This window comes from Heptranchias perlo, chromosome 1 (genome assembly GCF_035084215.1).
Source record: "Heptranchias perlo isolate sHepPer1 chromosome 1, sHepPer1.hap1, whole genome shotgun sequence".
Lineage (NCBI taxonomy): Eukaryota > Metazoa > Chordata > Chondrichthyes > Hexanchiformes > Hexanchidae > Heptranchias > Heptranchias perlo.
The window spans coordinates 120,794,404-120,817,637 of record NC_090325.1 but is presented as its reverse complement, the minus strand read 5'-3'; the positions used below and the strand labels follow the sequence as shown (position 1 = coordinate 120,817,637).

Sequence of the window (23,234 nt, the reverse complement as noted above, 5' to 3'; positions counted from 1 at the left end):
AGTATAGGCACAAATGCATGCCAGAAGCTGTCGCCTGCTACCTTTTCATAGAATTTTTTCAGTTGAGAGGGATGGCTGCTCATTTTTGCTTCATTGCATTCATATGTCCATAGTTTATCACTGGTAGTTTTCTTCCTGATTTTCTTGTTTTGATTGGTTGCCAATCTGTTCAATTGTGATTTGTTTTATGAATATTAAATTGGAGCCAATTACAAAGGTAACACAGAAACTTACAAGTATGACAGAAAAAAAAATGCATACTGGACATAAGTAGATGGTCAGTTCACCTGTATTGAATTTGAATCTTTGCAGTTATGGCAAAGAGCTCGTTTTCTTTAGAACTTCTTGATGCTATGATATTTAGTTCAGAAAGAGAACTTGCATTTACCTTTCATGGTTTCAGAATGCCGCAAAGAGCTTCACAGTCAATGAAACACTTTTGAAGTGTAGACACAGTTGTAATTTAGGGGAATGTGGCAGTCAGTTTGCACACAGCAAGGTCCCATGAACAGCAATGAGTTAAATGTCCAATAATGGCCCAGAATTTGCTGTCAAAATAACGGTGAGACCAATGGCGCTCACCGTTATTTATGTGCAGATCGTAGAGCACCTTTAGGCGAGGGCAGATGCGCAGTTAAATGCAGAAATCCAATAGTTGTTCGAGATGCGCTGCTGCGCCATTAGGTTAATGAAAACAGCATCTTGCTGTCGGCTGACCGTTGAACAGCATGAAGTTCCAGTATCTGCCCGGTACATACCAACTACACTTGCCACGGAAAGTTAAGTTAAGTCAAGTCATTTCAAGTTTAAGTACCCTTTTAAAGACGTGATAAGTGTTAATTACTGCCAGTTAGCCTCTCTGGCACTGAAAATTAACTCTTACAAGGGTGGAATCTCATTCCTTCAGGTTTTAATTGTTGGAGATTTTTTTAAAAATTAAATTTAAAATTTTTAGAAAACTTTTTCTTTGTCTCCTTTTTCTGTCTCTAATCTTTCTTTTCCTCTTTTTATACCTGATTTGACATCAAATTCGCCATTCTAATTTGCTTCCTTCTCAGTCCTTGCACTGTTAATTTCACAATTCTTCAATCTGGTTAAGGAGATACACAGTTGCCTGCCCTGTTCATTCCAATCAGAGATGCCCTGTAGAGGGTGCCTCGCCATTTCCATCTCTTCACTTATAGCAACTTGTGACACAAAATACCATGGAGATTAAACGGGCAAGTCTAACTAATGGCGGGCACTGTTCATTGACAGGCTACTGCAAATTCTGGGCCCATACGTTTTAGCGATGTTGGTTGAAGGATGAATGTTGGCCAGGTCACCAGGAGAACTCTGCTCTTCTTTGAATAGTGGCATGGGATCTTTTACATCTACCTGAGGGCGGACAGGGCCTCAGATAAACGCCTCATTCGAAAGACGGCATCTCTGATGATGGAGCACTCCCTTCATACTGCACTGAAGTGCCAGCCTAGATTAAGTGCTCAAGACTGACTCATATTGAAGTTGAAAATGTTATGTTTTCTTTTGGCTTCTGAATGGGCAGAAAGATTTTTGGGACCTTGGCATACCTCTCTACATTTGACATTGCTTTTATCTGCAATAGATACTTGCAAAATGAACTTTTGACTAAGAAAAAGTTGTATTTTGTAGTTGTGAAATTATATGTTTCGTTTCCAGTAGAGATTTTAGGTTTTTTTGGGCAGGGGAGGAGGGATTTGTACCTATAAATTTGAGCTGCTTAGATGTAATACATAGTACAGTGCAAAAAAAACACTGACGAAATCTATTGACTTTACTGAATTTTTGTTTTTAATTTCCCACATTGATAGGAACATCATTGTAGCACCTGCCTTTCTCAGTTATACTTGTTATCTCAGTAACCTGAACTAAAATGTGTAACTTAGGTTATTTTCTTTAAGCCTGCAGGGTTTGTTCTAGAATTGGTTAGACTGGGAACAACTCATGGTCAATTAAGCATACATACATATATAATTCTTGTATGGCAGTTTATTTCCATAACTCAAACTTAGAACCAAAGTTCCAAATAGAGGGGGATTGATCTCCTATTCTTGGTTCCTTTCAGAATTGGACATTCATGCTCTTATGCATGCATCTCAAAACACCAAATTGTTTCTTCAACTTGAAGAACTCTTCAATATTTTCAGCAAGTAACATTTTGTCGTAATTTTTTTTAGAAATTGATACAATGGAAACAGTATTTATGTATGAACAGAATGCTTGAAATGATTCTCAAAAGAGGAACCAGTTTCAGCTAATCAGTTCAGCAGATCCTAGCTTTGTGGCAAGTTTCTTTACCTCAACGATAAATTTGGCCAACATTTGATTAAAATTGTTAAGGCATTAAGCCGTTATGGCTATAGCATTATACCATTGTTGCACTAGCGTGGTTTCAATAATAACTCCTCCCATTTTTGAAGTAGTGAGTTGGGCAGTGGTGAGTTATACTGGTTGCTTGCTTTTGTGCTGGGGAGGTTGACTGGGTTTACATACACATGCTGTCCCAAAAAAAAAGCAATTTTCTATACAGGATGTCGTGGAACTTTTTTTCTTTTGTGAAAGGAAGTTAAAATAATGGGTGTTTTGCCAACTGCAGTTTTTCTGTGGCTGAGTTAAAGGGAAAACAAAAAGATCCAACAGTACCATACTTTGTTTTTAGGTCTTTGTTGCTATTGTTTAAAAGTTGGTTCATGGCATCCCAATGACAATTTGCGCAGAAAGAATTGTTGAATCTGTATAGGAATACAGCACACACAATTCAGCATATCAACATTGTTTCAGATCTAATTAAGAACGCTGTTCTAGTCTCTGTATTTCCCTACCGCCCAGGGTAGTGAATCTGGGGTTTGTCAGTGGGCTGTAAACTAATTTGATCCAAGGGGCCAATGTACAAGCTTTTAATATAGCAGGTTATATGGTTTCCTGTTATTGAATTCGCAGTGGTTACAGTATTTTCATTTTGTTTTTTTAAACAAATATTTCTGCTGAAAAAGCCAATCAATTTCTCTTTTTTAGGCTCTTGGATGCTTGCTGTACAAACTTTGTTTCTTCACTCTACCTTTTGGAGAGAGTCAAGTTGCAATCTGTGATGGGAGCTTTACTGTGCCAGACACCTCTAAATATTCTCAGAAATTGCACTGTTTAATACGTATGTATAGTAACTTTTAAAAAAAAAAATCTGAGTGCTTTTGTCTCTAGTTAATCCTCTTTGGAATAATTGTAAATATATTGGTTCCTAAAATGTTTTAAAGTTATTTATTCGCACTGTTTTCCTTTCAGTGGATTTTATGTTTTCCTATTGACATGTTCTAATTGACATTGGGAGCAGGGGTTAGTAGGTCAGCTTTTTGAACCAAGCTTGAGTAAAGTTACCCAAGAGATTGAGATCCAGTGTGGGATTAGAAAAATGTTTTTCTGTGTTAAAAATTAAAATGACACCTACATACATTGCTAGTGTGAAAAAAATCGCTCCCGATTTCAATTATGACCCTGATCAAACACGTTGAGAAATTTATAATGGTACGCTAATGTACTTCCCTCTTTCATAGTTCATTCCTGCTCAGCTGCAGAACTGCTAAGGCAAACAGATGTAATGTGTGGCAGGAAGTTGAGGAAAGGTACTCTTAAACCAGAGTATAATGGCATTTATCAAGTACTGAAAATCATGGGGAGAGGTTAAATGTAGCGGCTGTCATTTGACGAATTATACGAATGATCATAAGTTCCAACTTTTTAACACAAAAACATTTTTCTAATCCCACACTGGATCTCAATCTCTTGGGGAATGATCATAAGTTCCAACTTTTATTGAAAAAGGTTAAAGTTTTCCAGCAGTTACCTTGGGAATAGTTAGGGAGACTGCCCAACCCTTCCAAGTGAAGGAGGGTGCAAGGAGTGCAAATAGCATTTATTACCTCCCTGCCTAGAGAAAAATAAAAATAAATTAAGGGTTATGAGAGTCAACAGTGTTTTTGCTGTCCAGTCAGGGCAGGATTTGGCAAATACAAAATTATAAGTTTGAGTTACAAGAGCCACATAGGAGATTATAAACTGAAAGTGTATGTTATAAACATTGATTACTGCAAACAGTATACAGTTTATATTTAAAAGAAACAGATCTTGATCAGGTTTCAGGTTTTGACATTTGTGCTTGTTTAGAACATGTCAAATTGATTATAAGAAACTGGGCAAATTGACCTAATCATGGAACATTTGATTTGTTGACATCATATTAAGCTGTTTGATATGTCTTTTTAAAGCAGTATATTTCAGGAATCTACAGTTTGCATCAGTTTTGTAATTTATCTGTTTCATAAGTAGTGACTGTTTTATAACTCAAAGTATATAGCTGCAGATTTGTTAATTGTGTCTTTTTGGTATTGAAAAAATCCTAGCAATCCAATTCTTAAAAAAAAAAGTGCTGCAGATGCTTAATTGCATTTAATTACCCCATTTCACTAGTAATTTTCTTTTTACTTTTGATTTTTGTGTTTAAAAGGCTACATGCTGGAACCATGTCCAGACAAGAGACCCGACATTTACCAAGTTTCATATTTTGCTTTTAAATTGGCTGGAAAAGAATGTCCCCTGCCAAATATATATGTAAGTGTATGTTTTTTTTAGTGTGTTTACTTTGCGATGGTCCATTGTAAAGGGATGGTTTGCCTTTTGCATATAACTGACAAAATATATCCCAGTAACTGGAAAAAAAACCCTGTGTCTGCAAAAAATTGAGGGGTAGTCTCCATATAAAAATATTTATCAGATATAAATTTAGGCAAAAACTGAGAGGTACTACCACCATCATTTTTGCTAATAATGAAATCGTGTGTAGTTTTTGTTGCAATTATTTAACTCTGGTCAGCTCTGCAACAAAGTATTTTGGAAGTATTTTGTTGATGGATGAGTTCTCAAATGTTGCAGTGCAAGATGAAGGCCTTTAGAGTTGGATTCAATTCCCCAGCAAACAAGGTTGTGTAACCAGTCTGCAAAATTAGTCTTCACCCTATGATTGTTATCAGTAATAAGATTTAAATGTTCAATGTTGTGGTACTGCAACTGAACAAACAATGGTTTAGATGTAAAATCAGTATTTTCATTCTAAGGAACTTCAGTGTAGATTTTCCTGACCCCTGCCGCAGACTCAAAGGTCAGTAAAAAGGGGTAGAGACCTGTTCGTCAGGTTTCTACCCTTTTAATGCTGTCCTAGGATTTTGAGGGCTTTTCTGAAGGGAGAGGCAGACCTGTATCTGCAGTTGGCGCAGGCCAATTGTAGCCATGCTAACGAAACTGGAGGGGTCATTCCTGGGCGTCTCAGCGCAAGAGCGCTCAGTGAAATATGGTGCTGTGGCCTTCCCTGAGCTCCTCCGATTAGATGGTCCTGAGGGCAGCCCAGAGACGGGGAAGGTAAGTTGCATTTTTGATTCTCTTCACCATATCCCCACCCTTCAGAATGTCTGCAGGCAATCGGGACCTTCGGGCTGCTGATCTCCATTAGCAACCAGAAGACCCCAATGTTGAAATTCTGACATGCAACTGCAGGCTTGAAGGACCTGCAGCTCCACTCAAATTTCCTGCCTTTTCTGCTGGCACTACACCTTGCCAGGAGGTGGGCTTTTTCCAGCGGTGAGACAGGACCATCTTAATGGTCCAGAACAGGAAATATTGATGCTCCTGTCCAGTGCTGGGGCAAAGGGACCCAGGGAACTCTACCCATAAACTTTTTCAGGATGTATCAAAGGAGCAAAACTGTTGATATTCAAGAACATAGGAGTAGGCCATTAGCTCCTCGAGCCATTTCTGCCATTCAGTTAGATCATGGCTGATCTGTACCTTAATTCCAATTTTTCTGCCTTGCATATCCCTTAATACCTTTACCGAACAAAAATCTATCTCTCAATTTTGAAATTTTCAATTGACCTAGCCTCACAGCTTTTTTTTGATGGGGTGGGGGGGGGGGGAGGAGAGAAAGAGTTCCAGATTTCCACTACCCTTTGTGTGAAGAAATGCTTCCTGACATTACCTCTTATCAACCTAGTTCTAATTTTAAGATTATGCCACCTTGTTCTGGACTTCCCCCACCAGAGGAAATAGTTTCTCTCTATCTACCCTATCAAATTCTTCAATCATAAACACTTCAATTAGATTACCCCATAATCTTCTATATTCAAGGAATACAAGCCTAGTCCATGCAACCTGTCCTCTCAATTTAACCCCGATACCATTCTGGTGAATCTGCGTTACACTCCCTCCAAGGCCAATATATTCTTCCTGAGGTGCAGTGTGCAGAATTGAACGCAGTACTCCAGATGCGGTCTAACCAGAGCTTTGTATAACTGTTGCATAACTTCCGGCCCATTGTATTCCAGCCCCCTTGAGATAAAGGCTAACATTCCATTAGCCTTTTTGATTATTTCTTGTACCTGTCCACTAGTTTTTAGTGACTTCTGTACGTGGACTCCTAAATCTCTCTGCTCCTCCACCGTTCCTAGCTTCTCACCATTTGGAAAATACTCTATTCTATCTTTCTTGGGTCTTAAGTGGATAACCTCACACTTCCCCACACTGAACTCCATCAGCCACAGTTTTGCCCACTCATTTAATCTATCAGTGTCCCATTGCAATTTTTTGTTCCCATCTAAACTACTTACTGTGCCACCTAACTTAGTGTCATCAGCAACTTGAATATACGGCTCTCTATTCCTTCATCTAAATCATTGATAAATATAGTGAAATGCTGAGGCCCTAGTATAAACCCCCGGGGGATACCACTGGTCACATCCTACCAATTGGAGTACATGCCCATTATCTCTACTGTCTCCTATCTCCTAACTAATTCCCTATCCATGTCAATAAGGTACCTCCAATTCCATGTGCTTTCATTTAAGATTTACAACATCAATTACAGAATGTCACACAGGCCTTTCACTGCTCAGAAGTAATTTGACTTGTAATAAAAAAAATTCAATTATTAAAAAATTAAGTTTTGTAATTCTCTTTTGTAGAATGTTCCTATCCCAACAGTACTTCCTGAACCCATGACCGCCAGTGAGGCAGCTGCCAAGAAGAGTCAAACAAAAGCTAGGTAATTATGGTACATCAGTCAGGACTGCAAACAAAAGATCACCAATCTCATCAGTACTAATAATAGTTCAATCAAATCCACATAACAGCATTCAAGTTGTGGCAATGTCCTGATATACATATGTTAAATCGAAAGCAAAGTACTGCGGATGCTGGAAATCTGAAATGAAAACAGAAAATGCTGGAAATACTCAGCAAATCAGGCAGCATCTGTGGAGAGAGAAACAGAGTTAACATTTCAGATCGAAGACCTTCGTCAGAGTTCTGTACATATGTTAAATCTCTTTTACTTGTTTCACAATAAATGATGGTTATGATGTCCTGACTGTGTATAACTTTTATGCCTCCTAACATTTTGAAAGTAGTAAGGTTCTACTGCAGTGCAGTCCTTTTTATGATTGAAAATTGATGTGGTACACCCACTATCCACAAATTGCTTACCTTTAAAATTTCAGGGGAACTCCTATGGCTTGCTTCCCGAGTGGTAATTTGCATCATATTAGGGAAAAAAAAATAGATGGTGGCAAACAGAAACTTCAGCAAATTCAAATCAGTCATATGTTTTTATTATGAATATCTTTTAAAGTAGTTGATTTTAAATGTGTAAAATTCTTCCTGAATTACTGTTGGTTGCAAAGTAAAAACTAACATGATTTCACACATTCTTTGCTAATGTAGGTGCGTTATTATAGTTGTCCATTTCAATTAGGGTATTTTTCCACAAGTTATAGTTGTGATTGGGATGCAGAGAACTATGTAATTTTTGTGATGTGAACATATATTGGTTAGATGCTTGAGGAAGAACGTTGATTACTTGCTTAAGCAAAAATATAACAGAATCCGAAAATCCGCGAGCCTTTGATCCCGGCATAGTGCCAGGATTGGCTTGCTAGGAACCTCTGCAATTGATCCTGCCAGATTATCGGTGGTCAGATGAAGTTCCCTAATCTGAATGTGACTGGCAAGTGGTCGTATCACTCTGAGTGCATCTCGGGTGACTGCCAGATTAAGTGAGGGGGAGGAATGGGAGAAGTGGCACTGGTCAGCTGCTCGATTGTGTCCTGGCAGCCCCAGTCCCAGCATTATTTCTGCTAAGTACCTTTTGCTACCTTTTTGCAACAAGGTTGTTTTTTGAATGCAGCCAGGTTTCGTCTTTGGGTGTTCAGGCCAGGAGCCAGGCCTGGATCCTCAGGTGGGCCTCACGTCAACTGCTGACAAGGCCAGTATACCTTGTTTCTCTCGGCATATTGGCCACCAGATGGAACCCAGAGTGTGGCCAAGGAAACTCCTGGACTGGGAGTTTGCTGCTCCCTCTTTCCTAGTCTGTGCCCCTTTTCACATAGGGAGCCATGGATGGAGGTACTGCCCCAAACAGACCATCCCCATCCATTCTATTCCATCCCACCTATTTCCACCCCCCCCCGCCCCCCCCCCCCCCCCAAAACCATAGGAAATCCTGGTGGATGCCAGAACCTGGCTTAATCTGCGAGTCTTCTGGTGCAATCACAGCCAACCTACACCAGGAGCGTGCTGGAAGGCCTGCAATTTTTCAGGATCACAATCTTTTATATTTAAAGTTTGTAAAATCTTTTTCCTGCTGTGGCCCATTTTTGTCCAATAGGTAGCATACATACTGAAAACCTTTTTCTAAAGCCTTGTTTCATATTTGCTGCTTTTACGTTACACACATTAAAGTGTACCACATTGACACTCTTTGCTATTTAAAGAACTGATCTGTAAATTGGTCTACAAAAATGATGTTTCCAACAGAATTTGACAATCCTACATTATTTTGCTTTCTGTTGTGAAACTGAACCATTTTGAGTAATATATTCATGGACAATAGTATACAGGACCTAATGAAAAATAGTAAGTTACATTGTGTGTTTTTGAAAATATAGTGAGATGTGACAAGTATCTATCGAAAAATAGATAAACAAAATTTATCTAAAAATTTGGAAAGGAGGTTACATGCCTCAACAAAAATACTTAAGTACTATATTTCATTCATTACGCTCCTGTTCCACAATAAGTGAATCCTGTTTTGATAGGCCATCAACTGGTCAGTCTTGAAACGTAACCATTCTGACTCTTTTTGAAAGTGGACTTACAGTAGTTCACTAGTGAAGTAGTTCTTCCACTTGTTCAAATCCATTATTCTATGAATGCAACTTTGGCACTTTTTCAATTGACAATTTTAAATACAAAGATAAATCAGGAGGAACAAGATTGATGAGAGAGAAAGAAATCTGATTGTCTGTCCACTGATTCCAATCGAGCAGCGACCAAAATCGGGAAAAATGGAATAAGTGACAGGGAGGTCAAGTCACAGTTGAGATGGGAGATCAGGCACAGCCCTCCAACCCAGCACTACCTCTTCCCTCTGTGCGCCCCCCGCCTTCTGAGAACTCTAATCCTGCCCCACCTTTTCCCTTGTCTCCAATCTCTAATCCTACTCTACATTCCCCATTGGTGCCCCTTCTGGTCTCTAACCCTCTGCTACATGCTCCCTCTGGCCAATTTCTACATTCTACTTGAACCCTCCACCCACCCCTTGCTCTACATTCCTCTTTTGGACAGCAAAATTCCAGTCCTCCCTTGGCCCTGGTCGTCTTATCCCCTACCTGCTAACCCTGATGGACTGGAAAACTACATTTGATCTCCTGTAGTGGTGCTGCACATGAGGGTTGAGACTGCCTAGTGTTAGGATAATGCCTTCCTTTAGCTTTTTGAATCTGTAAAAAGGATGAGACAGTAATATGTCTGACAATCAACTTAACTTATTATTGTTTTAAAACATTCAACTTAAAACTTCATACAGAAAAGTACATGTTAGCCTTATGTCTAAAAGCATTGTGTAGAGAACTTTGCGGGAATTGGGAGCGTTGCTTATCCAAGCCTGCTCACGCTACCTTGCCTTGAAGGTGGTCAAAGTTCCTACTGAGTGAAATTTTGTATCTTTTTTTTATAATATTTTATTTCATTGTTTAGTTCTTGCTGGATTCAACTTTACTGGGCGTTTTATGACTCTTGGATGATTGAACAGATTGCTGGACAATTATTGGTGGGGGGGTGGGGGTGGTGCCTTGTACTATTGCTTCCCATCTTTGTGCTTCTGGGACCATAGTCTTTGTTGTACAAGCCTTTGATGTCTCCTCCCTTGCAATCTCTATAGTAAAAGGAACCTATTGCCTTATTTATACTTCAATAATTTCCTTCTTTTGCACTCCCCCCCCCCCCCCCCCCCCCCCCCCCTGCTGTGATCAAAAGCCTGTGTTTTAAAAGCCTCTGTGTTTTAACCTAACAACCCTTTATTTATCCTATATCATTAATGACAATGTCTTCGGCCCTGTAATTCATCCTTCTCCAATGTTTTCAGTGTCATTGAAGGGAAAAGATAGGATTTGAGAGCACACAGTTTAAACCAATTCTGCCTACTTAACTAATCTGTCTTTGTTCTGTATTAGAATAATGTAAAAACATATCTATATTCTTACACCTAGTAATATAAAATTGGTATATGGGGGTCACGTTCCATTGAGAAATTCTAAGTAAACATTCCCATGGAAATTTTTGTTCATGTCCACAATCGTTCTTTTAAAATATTAACTGCAGTGGTGTTAATCCTGTAATGCCTGTAGGTGGCACTCGAATATTTCTAATGTTGATCAAGTTACTGGCTTGTAACCCCCTCATTCCACAAAGCACCACTGAAAAGGCTTTGAATCTTCATCATGCACTTGCAGGTTTCCCACTACTGACAGCACAACGATGTGCCTCTGTTCTGCCCTGTAGCCTGTCCACCCGTCTGCCATTTCTTGTGCCCACCTACCCTGCTTTCAAGCCCTGCTTCTCCTAGTGTTGCCAACGCTGGTTGGAGTCATTCCTGGAGGTTTGATCACATGGCATATGATCATTTGATGTTTGATCACATGACATCTGCAAATGTTATTCTGTTTACCTTAAAGGTTGGGGCCCTTGTAGTTGAGTATCTTTGCCCGTGATTTGGTGCCAGCAACAGTTGTGCGAGAACTTCCGAGAACCAGGAAACCACCCGCGAGCAGGCGAAGAAGGGAACTCGAGGGCGGGGAAGAGGGGAAACCGAAGGTGGAGGAGGGATTTGTAAGGGGGAAACCAGATGTGGGAGGAACTTTTGATTCCACTAGTAATTAATAGTAACTCACTGAAATTGTGCCGATAACTCATAGTAATATTGATAACACTGATTCCCCATATAACCAATGGTAATACAATAGCTCTGATAGTTTATATGGAACTGGTAGTAATAGGTGTAATACTACAATATCCTACCTGTAACTAGTAGTACTATTATAACCTGCTGATATTCACCCTGAAACTACAGTGAGAATCTCCCTGCACCGCACAAGGTGCGGTCAAGCTCCCCAGTCGATGCCACGTTTAATAGGCCCGATCTCTCTCCCTATCATTTTGGACTCTGGTTCTATGTGAAGGTGACTACTCAGAACTGGGAGCCTCAGAGCTGATTTGTACTTAGACTTCACACACCAAAACTGACCGGCACAAACTGACCTGAACCAAACAGAGAGATAACACACAGTTGTGGTGGGTTCGATGTTTGGAGAATAAAGGAGAATTTTCATAGAATGATAGAAATTACAGCACGGGGACATCATTTGGCCCCTGGTGCCTGTGTCACTGCTCGCTTCTGTAACCCCATTCCCTCCAGATCCTTTTATATTCCTTCTTTTCAAATATTTATCCCATTTCCATTTAAATGATGGTCTGGTCTCTACATCAATAACCACTTGTGGTGAAACATTCCATGGTCCAATGGCTCTCCGTTCAAAAACCTTCCTTCTCCCTTTCTCCTTGGTTTTTGAGAACCCTCCGTCTCGATCCCCTTGTTCCCCATTCACCCATCAGTAGAAACAATCTTTCACTATTTACCCACAGTAGAGTGATTGTGGGAGGAATTGTAGTCTGGACCCTGGAAGAATGCTCTGCCTTGGAATAGTGCAATGAGATCGTTTACGTCCACCTGAGCAGGCAGATGGGGCCTCTGTTTAACTCGGAGCTCAGATGAGCCGAGCTATAACCACTGTATAATTAATGTTTCATTATATTTGTGATGCTATACTGAATAGCAGTGAAGTAGCATTTCGCAGCTGAACGCATTTCTTTACAACCGTACATTATGTCCAGTGTTACAACTAGGACTGTAAACCTTTTGTATGAACTTAGTACTACCTTAGTTGAATTTGTAATTGTGTTCTGTATTGTAAGTAATTGATAGCTTTTTCAAACGCATTGTAATTAAGTTCTGACCAATATACAGGATTTGTTAGTTTTCAATACAGGCTGAGCAAATATCTGTTTCTCTGGGGTCTCTTTTTAAAAAAAATTGCATTAGTCAAAACATGAATTGTGATTCAGTTCATAAATTCTAATTAATTAAGAAACTTCTTATTTATATGCATAATGTTCATTTCCACAGACTAAGTGAGGCAGTAGGACCAACAGAGACATCAATAGCACCAAGGCGAAGACCAAAAGCTACCACTAGTTCTGTAAACACAAGTGTTTTACCAATTCAAAACACGGTAACTTCAGTGAAAAGGGTAATCTCAAGTGGCTGTGGAAATCCTGGACAAAAAGGTAATTTTCCATTTTTTAAAAACTAGATGTCCAATTTTGTACTAATTTGGTGAATGTCATAATTGGAATTGAAGTAACTTAAATTTTCTATTCATGACTATTTAGTATGATATGTCATTGCACACATATTGTTATTTTGGCACAAGGCTAAGGATGTATGATTTATATTCTTGCTTGAATGAACCACTCCAAGCAGAGATCTGTCTAGGGAGATTTGTCTTATACACTAAATCCAGTGACACTTTGTGGACACTTTTATAATGTGTAGGACGGCAATTTGGCATATTTGTAAATCAGACCATTAAAATGAAGATAACTAGAAAAGAAAGAAGGCCATAAAGATGGAGACTTGAAGATAGGGGCTCTGAAAATCACATGGAGGCACATCCCAGCAAAAGTGTCAATGTGCCTGCTGAGAACCTCTGCTGCTGACCGTGGAGGTCTTTTTGGGGATGGGGGGAGATTCCCTAATTCGCCTTGCAATGGCGAGCACCTGCACTGCTAGAGTTGAATCTAGGATCCCTGCTGACCGAAGAAGCTGGAAAGTCCGGCTACAAAAAGGAGAGAGGTGCCCTTGCAACCCCTTTTATAAGGGGGCCATTTTAAAAATATAAAACCGTGGATCTTTAGGGGTACAGGGCATGATCCTTGGCCTGGACCTCCAGGTGGACCCCATTTGTGCTCTGGTAGATATAGTACACCTGATCTCACCAGATGTACCTATGCTGGGTCTCATTGAGGGCTGGGAATGCAGGAACTCCTGACATGGGGAGACCCTGCCTCTTACAAAAGTGGTCACGTTTGGGGCGGGTGAGGTTCCGAACGCAACAGACCATAGTAGAATCCCTGACTTAAGGCCAGAATTAGGCTTGTCCGGTTCCTGGCCTAGTATCCGACCCTTTCAGTCGACTCCTGCCGAAATTGCTGCGGGAGTACGCTGGAATGGCTGCGGATTTTGGGGGCCAAAGATACTTAAGTTTATTTTCACATCAAAGGATGTAATTTTATAAAGAGAGAGAAAATAAAAGGGAATTTTTTAATAGCCACAAATGAATATTCTGAATATGTGAACCTAGGAGTCCAGTAAACTAGGCTGATGCACTGTCTTGCTTCTCCTAGGCTTTGAGTTTACAAAAATTAGTTCACTGGGATTCACTCCTCCATAGTCAAAAATATTTCCAGCCAGAGCAGTGTGTTTTTTCACCTCCCTCTTGTATTGTTCTTTGCCAGGATTCTAATTTCCCAGGGATATCAATTTGTCCATCACTTTACCTCCGAACCAACTGTCCATATCCTTTAGCCTTCTTTCAAACTTCTGTGCCCTTCCTTATACTACATGCATAGTCTTAGTCTTTGGGAAGGTGATCCAGAACAAATATTTTTTTTCTTTCCTATTGGCATTAGTCAATTAGTTTAACCTGAAGACTGAATTTTGGTAATGACTATTGAAATATATAGGTAATTTTGTTTCCCCGCTGCTGTTTTTTTCCCCCATTATTTCCCTTTTTTAAGCCCACCATATCATTCTCCGAGCACTTGCAACCAAAGCTGCTTAGTAACAAGACACTAAGACATGCTTGAGAGTGGGGCAGAATCACATTGTCCTGTGATTCCCTATTTTGTGTTTTTATTATGCCAGCATCCCTTACTGTGGAGAAGCACATTGCCTTGTTGCAGCCTGCCCTGTATGGCCTGGTAGACTTTAGTGAAGTCACCATGTGAGAAGCTATGATACAAATTAATGTCTGAGCCATTGGTCACTACATATATAGTTTTACAGATTCTGTAAATGTTAACTGTTAAAAATTGTAAAGTAGAATTGAATAAATGTATAGAATGTTGAGCTTTTCTGTCTTAAGATTAACTTCTGAATAGCTATACTACCATAGTCATGAAAGGGTTAACTGAAAACAACTTGCCCCTCAATGTAAAATGTATTATTCTTTTGTTGGGGATTAGTAAAATCTGTCCAGTCACGTCAGGAGAGTACAAGTCACAGCAAATATCCTGAAATTAAGTGTTTTTATTGAGATCATTGGGCCATTTTACAATAAACATTTAGTGAAGAAGCAACTGTTATGTTGCGGATCTATCATTTGTAATTTCTATGGGAGCAGTTTGAAATATGCTTTACGTGATCTATCAATTTTAGATTCTTGACGCAGCTTAAATCTACCAGTCTCTGTTTTGTTAGCTTACTATTAATTTGTATAAATGTTTTCACAGCTGTTGCACTAGCTGGAAATGGACATTTAATTCATATGGCTCAGGGGACCAGTCAACAGCAGCATAGAGTCCTGCAGCAGATACAACAGGGAGACTTGAAGCATCATCAACTTCAACAGTTGCAACAACAGCAGCAACAACAGATACTTAATAGTCAGGCCCAAAAGGTAGTACTTATCAAGGATTTAAAAGTATCATTTTCTAAATAATAAAAAGCTTAATTAATTTGCTAATCATATTCACCGATAAATAATTTGCAGGCTATAGCACAACATGTTGAGTACAAATATGTGGCACTACAGAACAGTGGGACACAGGTTCAGCAAATGATCTAACCGATGTTGTCTTGAAAGTAGCAGTAGGTGCTGAGAGGATTAAAGCTGTATCATTACATTTTTTTTTGATGTCCACACATTCTCCCTTCTTTAAAGGTTTTCTTTCCTTACATGTGAACATTTGCATCCAGGAACACAAGATGTCTTATTCCCAAGCTACGATTGGTCACCTGTCCTAATATCTTCTTACGTGGCTCAGTGTCAGATTTTGTTTGGTTACGCTGTGAAGCACCTAGGGAAGTTTTACTACATTAAAGGCGCTATATAAATGCAAGTTGTTGTTGTTGGAAACTGAACCTGTGTCCCATTGTTCTGTAGTGCCACCTATTTATTCTCTTAACATGTGCTACAGCTGCAAATTATTTCTGTGAACCTGCAGTAATTACTCGAAATGTTATACTACATTAGTAACAGCTCTCAGTTTACTATATAAAACTCTTAGGGTTTTTTTTAAAAAGTTGTTTCAAAAAAGTAGTTTTAAAGCAATCTATTGATATTTCTGATAATGGGAGAAGTATTTTCATTCATTAGTCCAAGAATAATTAAAATCAAATTTTGAGTGCTTGCTTTCTTCAAAGTCTCCAAGCATAAGTGGTTGGATATTGCCATCAGGACGTTGGGATATTATTCATGTGGCCCCAAGAGGGGCCCGTTTATTTTCCCTGCTGTCTTGTACATTTCATTTTTCAATTTTGCTTCAGCTGAGAGATCTCAAGACATCATGTTTTTCAAGTGGTATTAGATACGGTCGTAAATGCGGGTGTGCTTTTACAGTTTCTGATGAGTATGACTACATTTTGTGTCTTACTTCAAGGCATGATTTGTAAAATTTACTTAAGTTTCTGGGCCCACTGCTGTACTGATGGTTCCAGTAAAAGCAGTGGTGGTGACTCTTGTAGTTCTATACATAAGTTATTTTTCATATCTTTGGCAGTATCAGCAAGCTTTGCAGCCATCAATACATCAGCAGCAGCAGCAATTACTACAGCATCAGTTAATGATGCAACCAATGTATTATCAGCAGCAACAATCGTCTCAGTACTCTGCTGTGGTAAGTAGACCATTTTTTTGTGGAGGGAGGGAGGGTGGAAGAGAGAAATTGATACTAATCACAACTGGATCAGTTAACTTATCCTGAGTAATTTTGATGCATATCTGTATAATTGGACGAAAGGGTAGCAGAGCACGGTTTAGAAATGTTGCTTACCGTTAGAATCATTGAAATGAAAGCACAGAAGGTGTTAGCTCTTCAAGATCGTAAGATATTTACAGATGAGGAAAGCCATTTTTCAGAACTATACTAAAGTCCCTGCATTGTCGCATCAAGTTGTTTCTTAAATAATTCCAGGGCTTTTGCCTCCACTACATGTATTGGAAACCCATTCCATATGTTGATCACTCTGTAAAGAATGATTTCCTGATATCTGTCCAAACTTACCTTTTTACTAGTTTGATTCCATGAGCCCTTGTCCTATTCTTGCAATTCAATTTAGAGATACTCCAGATTTATGTTTTCTGCTCCTGTAATTATTTTGAATACCTCTGTAAGATCACCTCTCAGACACCTAAGTGTCTCCAGTCTTTCCTCATAACTCAGACATTTGATGCTAGGATCAGCCTCATGGCTTTTTTCTGCACTGCCTCAAGTGCTTGAATTTCTCCCTTATGTCTCGGTGACCAGAACTGGACACTGTACTCCAGCTGTGGATTGACCAGAGCACTACAAAATTTGATCGTTACCTCCTCTGAATTATATTCTATTGTTTTGGCTTTGTTGGTTGCTGCTCTGCAATAGTTGGACATGTTGAGCATCAAGTCTTTTAAGGCTCCTGGATCCCTCCTTCAACTTCATCCTTAGCTATTTCAATGCCAATCATCGAGTATGAAAGTAAGGAAAAGGGAAGAGAGTAGCAAAAGTAAACATTGGTCCCTTAGAGGCTGAGACAGGTGAAATTATTGTGGGGAATCAGGAAATGGCAGATGCATTAAACAAATATTTTGTATCTGTCTTCACAGTAGAAGACACTAAAAACATTCCAGAAATAGGGGGGATCCAAAGGGCTAATGAGAGTGAGGAACTTAAAGTAATTAATATCAGTAGAGAAAAAGTACTTGAGGGACTAAAAGCTGATCAATCCCCAGGACCTGATGGCTTACATCAAAGGATTCTAAAAGAGGTGGCTGCAGAGATAGTGGATGCATTGGTTATGATCTTCCAAAATTCCTTAGATTCTAGAACTGCCCCAGCGGATTGGAATGTAGCAAATGTGACCCCGCTATTCAAGAAAGGAGGGAGGGAGAGAGAAAATAGGGAATTACAGGCCAGTTAGCCTGACATCGGTCGTCGGGAAAATGCTGGAATCCATTATTAAGGAAGTGGTAACAGGGCATTTAGAACATCATAATATGATTAGGCAGAGTCAACATGGTTTTATGAAAGGGGAATCGTGTTTGACAAACCTATCAGTTTTTTGAGCATGTAACTAGCATGGTAGATAAAGGAGAACCAGTGGATGTCGTATATTTGGATTTTCAAAAGGCATTCGATAAGGGGCTATATAAAAGGTTGTTACACCAGATAAGGGCTCATGGGGTTGGGGGTAACATATTAGCATGGATAGAGGATTGGTTAACGGACAGAAAACAGAGTGGGGATAAGCGGGTCATTTTCAGGCTGGCAGGCTGTAACTAGTGGGGTGCTGTAAGGATCGGTGTTTGGGCCTCAGCTATTTACAATCTATATTAATGACTTAGATGAAGGGACCGAGTGTGATGTATCCAAGTTTGCTGATGGTACAAAGCTAGGTGGGAAAGTAAGCTGTGAAGAGGACCCAGAGTCTGCAAAGGGATATAGACTGGTTAAATGTGTGGGCAAGAAGGTGGCAGATGGAGTATAATGTGGGGAGAAGTGAGGTTATTCACTTTGGTGGGAAGAATAGAAAAGCAGAATATTTTTTAAATGATGAGAAACTATTAAATGTTTGTGTTCAGAGAGACTTGGGTGTCCTCGTACAAGAAACACAAAGTTAGCATGCAGGTACAGCAAGCAATTAGGAAGGCAAATGGTATGTTAGCCTTTATTGCAAGGGGGTTGGAGTACAAGAGTAAAGAGGTCTTGCTGCAATTATATAGCACTCTGATGAGACCACACCTGGAGTACTGTGTACAGTTTTGGTTTTGTTACCTAAGGAAGGATATACTTGCCTTGGAGGCAGTGCAACGAAGATTCACTAGATTAATTCCTGGGATGAGGGTTGTCCTCTGAGGCGAGGTTGAGTAGAATGGGCCTTTACTCTCTGGAGTTTAGAAAAATGAGAGATGATCTGATTGAGGTGGGTTGACAGGGTAGATGCTGAGAGGTTGTTTCCCATGGCTTGAGAGTCTAGACCTAGGGGGCATAGTCGCAGGATAAGAGGTCAGCAATTTAAGACTGAGAGGAGGAATTTTTTCACTGAGGGTTGTGAATCTTTGGAATTCTCTACCCCAGAGGGCTATGGATGCTGAGCCATTGAATATACTCAAGGCCGAGAGACAGATTTCTGGACTCTTGGGGAATCGAGCGATATGGGGATCGGGCAGGAAAGTGGAGTTGAGGTCGAAGATCAGCCATGATCTGATTGAATGGCGGAGCAGGCTCAAGGGGCCATGTGGCCTACTCCTGCTTCTATAATGTCTGTCACCTATCTTTCCTTCCTTTTATGCAGAACTTTACACTTGCCAGTATTAAATTTCATTTGCCATTGTTCTACGCACTTAAGTATTTTTCCAACTCATTCTATAATTTCTGATCTGCCTCCTCCGATTCCACTGCCAATCCTAGTTTGGTATCGTCTGCAAAATTGACCAAATTGGAATGAGTTTTTGAATCCGTCATTCAACTGTAGCCCTTTCCCCATATCCTTTTATTTTTCTTTTTTAAATACTTATCTAATTCACTTTTCAAATGATATAGTCTCAGCCACAATAGCCATTTTTGTAAAGCGTTTCATGTCATAATAACCCTTGTATGAAAATAAACTTTTAACTTACCCCATTATTCTTGTGATAATTCTGGTAATCTATGCCCCCTTGTTCATAAACCAGGCGAAGCAATCTTTCACTACTTACTTTCTCAAAACCTTTAATAATTTTGAAAACCTGCATTGTATCTCCCCAGTTTGGTTCTGGTGTAAAATCCATAATTTTTTAAGTCTGCCTTATTTTAATTCCTGGTTTTATTCTGGTGATTCTTCACTGTACCCTTTCCATGGCTCTAATATATTCCCATAATGGAGTACTTTAACTGCACCCAATATTCCAACTGTGACTGAACTAATGTTTTGCAAATTCAATATCACTTCCTTGCTTTTATATTCAATGCCCTTATGTATAAAACCCAAAATCCCATTAATCTTTTTGTGGTTTTTCTATCTGCACTCCACCTTTTAAAGAACAAGGTATCTGTATCCTATGATCTCTCTGTCCCTGCACTGTGGGTCTTCGGATCCACTCTGAGTCTTGAGGTATAGTTCCTTTCACTGTTCTATTTCCTAAAATGCACTACTTCGCACTTCTCTGCATTAAATTGCTCCTGCATCGATCTGCCCACACCATTAACCTGTGTATGTGTTGCTACAATTATCTCCGTTCTTAATTAACAGTTTGTCATGCCGTGGAATTTTGTATCTTCGGAAAACTTTGACAATATTTATCGTCATAATTCAGAATGCATTTGGAAACTGGGCTGGGTGAATTTGTTTACTAGAGGGATGATGAGCTTGATGGGCAGAGTGGCCTTTACTTAATTCCTGCAAAACCCTTAATGGTCTAATCCTTCTCTTTCCCTGCGACCTTTTCCAGCCTTATGTTCACACTTCTTGTGCTGCCTCCATCAATGCTGCACCATCAATGGTAGGGCCTTCAGCTTTCACATTTCTGCAGTGTGGAATTCTTTTCCTCAAACCTTATTACGCTTCTCCTCAAAACCTGCCTCTTTGGCCATGTCTTTGGTCAACTTTCTAACTCTTTCTATCTCGGTGCCTGTTTTCCCAGCCCTTTTGTGAAGACCTTGGGATGTGTTGCTGTGTTAAAGGTGTGATTATTATTGAGTTGTTATTGACTCTTTTTAAACTCCATGTGTGGTTTTGTTTAAAGTAAAATATTGCACTAATTAATGCACTTTTTGTTTGACAGTAGTTACATTAAACAAAAGTTTATTCATTTTTCTATTTTTACCAGCAGGTACAGCAATACCAACAGGGTTTTGCACATTCTCAGATTGCTGTGCAACAGCATCCACACTTTCAGCCCTCGGCACATGAATGTCAAACTACTTTAATGGCTTTTGTTCCTCCAACCTCCCCAACGTCTCATCAAGCTGCTGGCCACCATAGGATCCACAGTGACGTCTCGTATGGTGTGGCTTTTGTGGTGACTGGCACTAATTCAGTGCAGCCTGTTGGAGTAATGACAGCGGAATCTTCTAATAACTCAGTTAGGTCAGTATTGTAGGAGGAGGAAAAAGAGTTGAGCAGCAATATTAGTGAGTAGGTTTCAGAATATTACAGTACATTTGGTCTAATTTTGCTATAAAAATTACTAAAACAGCTGCATGCAGTGTGTGTAAATTGCACATGACAAATCTGTGACGTTGTGTCTCTCGCTGAATAGAATTACTTGAGCGTTTTTTATCCTGCAAAATTGCAACCTTTGTGTTACTTTATGCAACACTATACTGTGCCACCCTATCTACAGTTCAATAAACCATGTTTCTTTTGGATCAGTGAAGGGAAATTTGTAGCAGCAAGATAGAAGAAAAATCCAGACTGATTTCATGGCTAACAAGTGTAAAAGTCAGGGAAAAAGAAGAATAAAAATACTGTAATATGCTTTTTATATAGAATTATTTTAGGATGGTATTTTATATAGAATTATTATAGGATATTTTATTGTTTCCATTTCTAATAATAGGAACATAGGAATTGCTAGACGAAAAAAGACATGGTCCATCTAGTTTGCTTTCTACCATCCTGGTAGTCTCATGACACAACAGTAATGGAGTTGTTGACTAATCATAGCAATCAATCTGTCAATCATAAGGCGAGAAACCCCCCACAATGGTGGAAAGCTTTGGGAACCTTCGATCCAAAGTCACCTGTTTCCTTTAAGCTTGCTACACTTGCCATATGTCATGTCTCAAATTGCTCATGTTTCCCAAAATATTATTTTCTGGTAGAAATTTATCTAATTTGAAATTGAATGAATCAATACCACCTGCTTCCACCATCTCCCTAAGGAGCCTGTCCATAGATTGACTGCTCGCTCACTGAAATAATGTTTCCGCAGATTAGTTTTGAATTTACCTCCCTCTGGTTCTGCTGTTCTGGACAAGGTGAAACAGCTTGTCATGGTCTACTTTATCTAGTCCCTTTTAGAATCCTAAAAACAGCATTGATATCATCATGTTTTATTTTGAATAAATGTGAACTTCAAAAAATTTGAACAAGTAGACAAACAAGATATTACCATTGTGATTGAACAAATATAATGAAATACATTTTTTTAAAGTTTTCAGTATTTTGTTACATGAAATGCCCAGTATTGTTTTGTTTATAATGAAGACTTAGTATTAGATTTTTCACTTTTACAGGCCAACTTGTTTAGAATTGGATGGTGTTCCTAACTATCCTCCACAGAATATCAGTAACCCTCCTGACATGTCTGGATGGAATCCATTTGGAGAGGACAACTTCTCAAAGTTAACTGAGGAAGAGCTACTTAATAGGGAATTTGACCAGCTCAGATCATGTAAGAGTGATAATGAGTTTTCTTTTTTCTTTCACCGCCGCCCCCCACCACCCACCGCGGCTAAAATTGCTAGTCTAGTTAAAGTTATAGTTGATTTAAGACTATTAGCAAAGTAGTTAACTAACAGTGATCATAATACTTCAGCTATAAGAAAAAAAATTCTTGTCCAGTGAGAATACAAGATCACCTATCACAGATTTTACCAGTATGGTTTGAATTTCTATTTGAAGTATTGCAAAGAAAAAGAGCTTAAATTTACAAAAAATGTTTTATCAGCCTCTTTTAACTATACTTAAAAGTGACTAATAGAAATAAGTAATCCTTGTATAAAATCCGCTTTGCATTCCGACACACAGCATCTTGTCAGCATTCACTAGTATACTTAAATATAAAACATTTTGTATATGACACTTAAGGAGATGCATTATGTTTAATGAATCTGACACTGATTCAGACATTTGTTCAGTAATAAAAACATTAAAATATAATTGTGCTAGAACTGTTTTAAAGGAGAACTATAGTGTTGCACTGGCAGCAGAATGGTGCAAGGTCAGGACAGATTTGGGAAGATTAAATATCTTTTGGATCCTAATTTTATTGAACCTTGACAAAGTAACTTTACCTGTTTTAATTAATTCCTGTGCACCCTTTTATCCTCAGACCAGATTACTAAGCCTGATGGCTACTTTTTTTCTTCTGAGCCTTCCTTTCACCCCGGTACTGTACTGGAGCATTGAGATTTCCTGTGCCAAGCCATGAGAGTGGTTTGGAAGCACCACCAGTGCAGGCCTACCCTCTGACCAGGCTTAGTGCCGGCAGGAAATTCAAGCACAGCTGCAAGCTTTGCAGGCCTGTAGCTGCATGACTTGTTTCCAAGATCGGGTTCTTCTGACTGCTGATGATCAGCAGCAAGTTTCAACTATAAACATCCTGGAGGGAGGAGGTTAAATCATTTAAAATTCATACTTACCCACCTGTTTTTAGCCTACCCCTGGGAACCCTGCTCACTGTCTGATCACCAGAGTTCCAGGGCCCATTCATAGTTCCAGCTTCAATGGGTGTCCCTGTGTTGGGGCACTCAACCAGCAGTGTTCCGAGATGATGAGGTGGGAAGCCAGGAATGCTCCCTCCTGTCTCATTTTCTAT

General features: G+C 39.4%; 1 protein-coding gene across 2 annotated transcripts in view; it reads left to right on the top strand.

Annotated features, from left to right (window-relative positions):
• bmp2k (BMP2 inducible kinase) overlaps nt 1-23,234 on the top strand; it is a 131,054-nt gene that overhangs the window by 87,980 nt on the left and 19,840 nt on the right. The window contains exons 7-14 of one of the 2 annotated variants that reach the window (XM_067990657.1): nt 3,037-3,169; nt 4,520-4,623; nt 7,026-7,105; nt 12,581-12,741; nt 14,968-15,134; nt 16,237-16,353; nt 20,523-20,779; nt 21,931-22,088. In XM_067990657.1, coding sequence (XP_067846758.1) covers nt 3,037-3,169; nt 4,520-4,623; nt 7,026-7,105; nt 12,581-12,741; nt 14,968-15,134; nt 16,237-16,353; nt 20,523-20,779; nt 21,931-22,088 — 1,177 coding nt within the window. Of the gene's footprint in view, nt 1-3,036; nt 3,170-4,519; nt 4,624-7,025; nt 7,106-12,580; nt 12,742-14,967; nt 15,135-16,236; nt 16,354-20,519; nt 20,780-21,930; nt 22,089-23,234 lie in introns of both variants that reach the window. The other variant, XM_067990649.1, reaches the window with a different exon arrangement.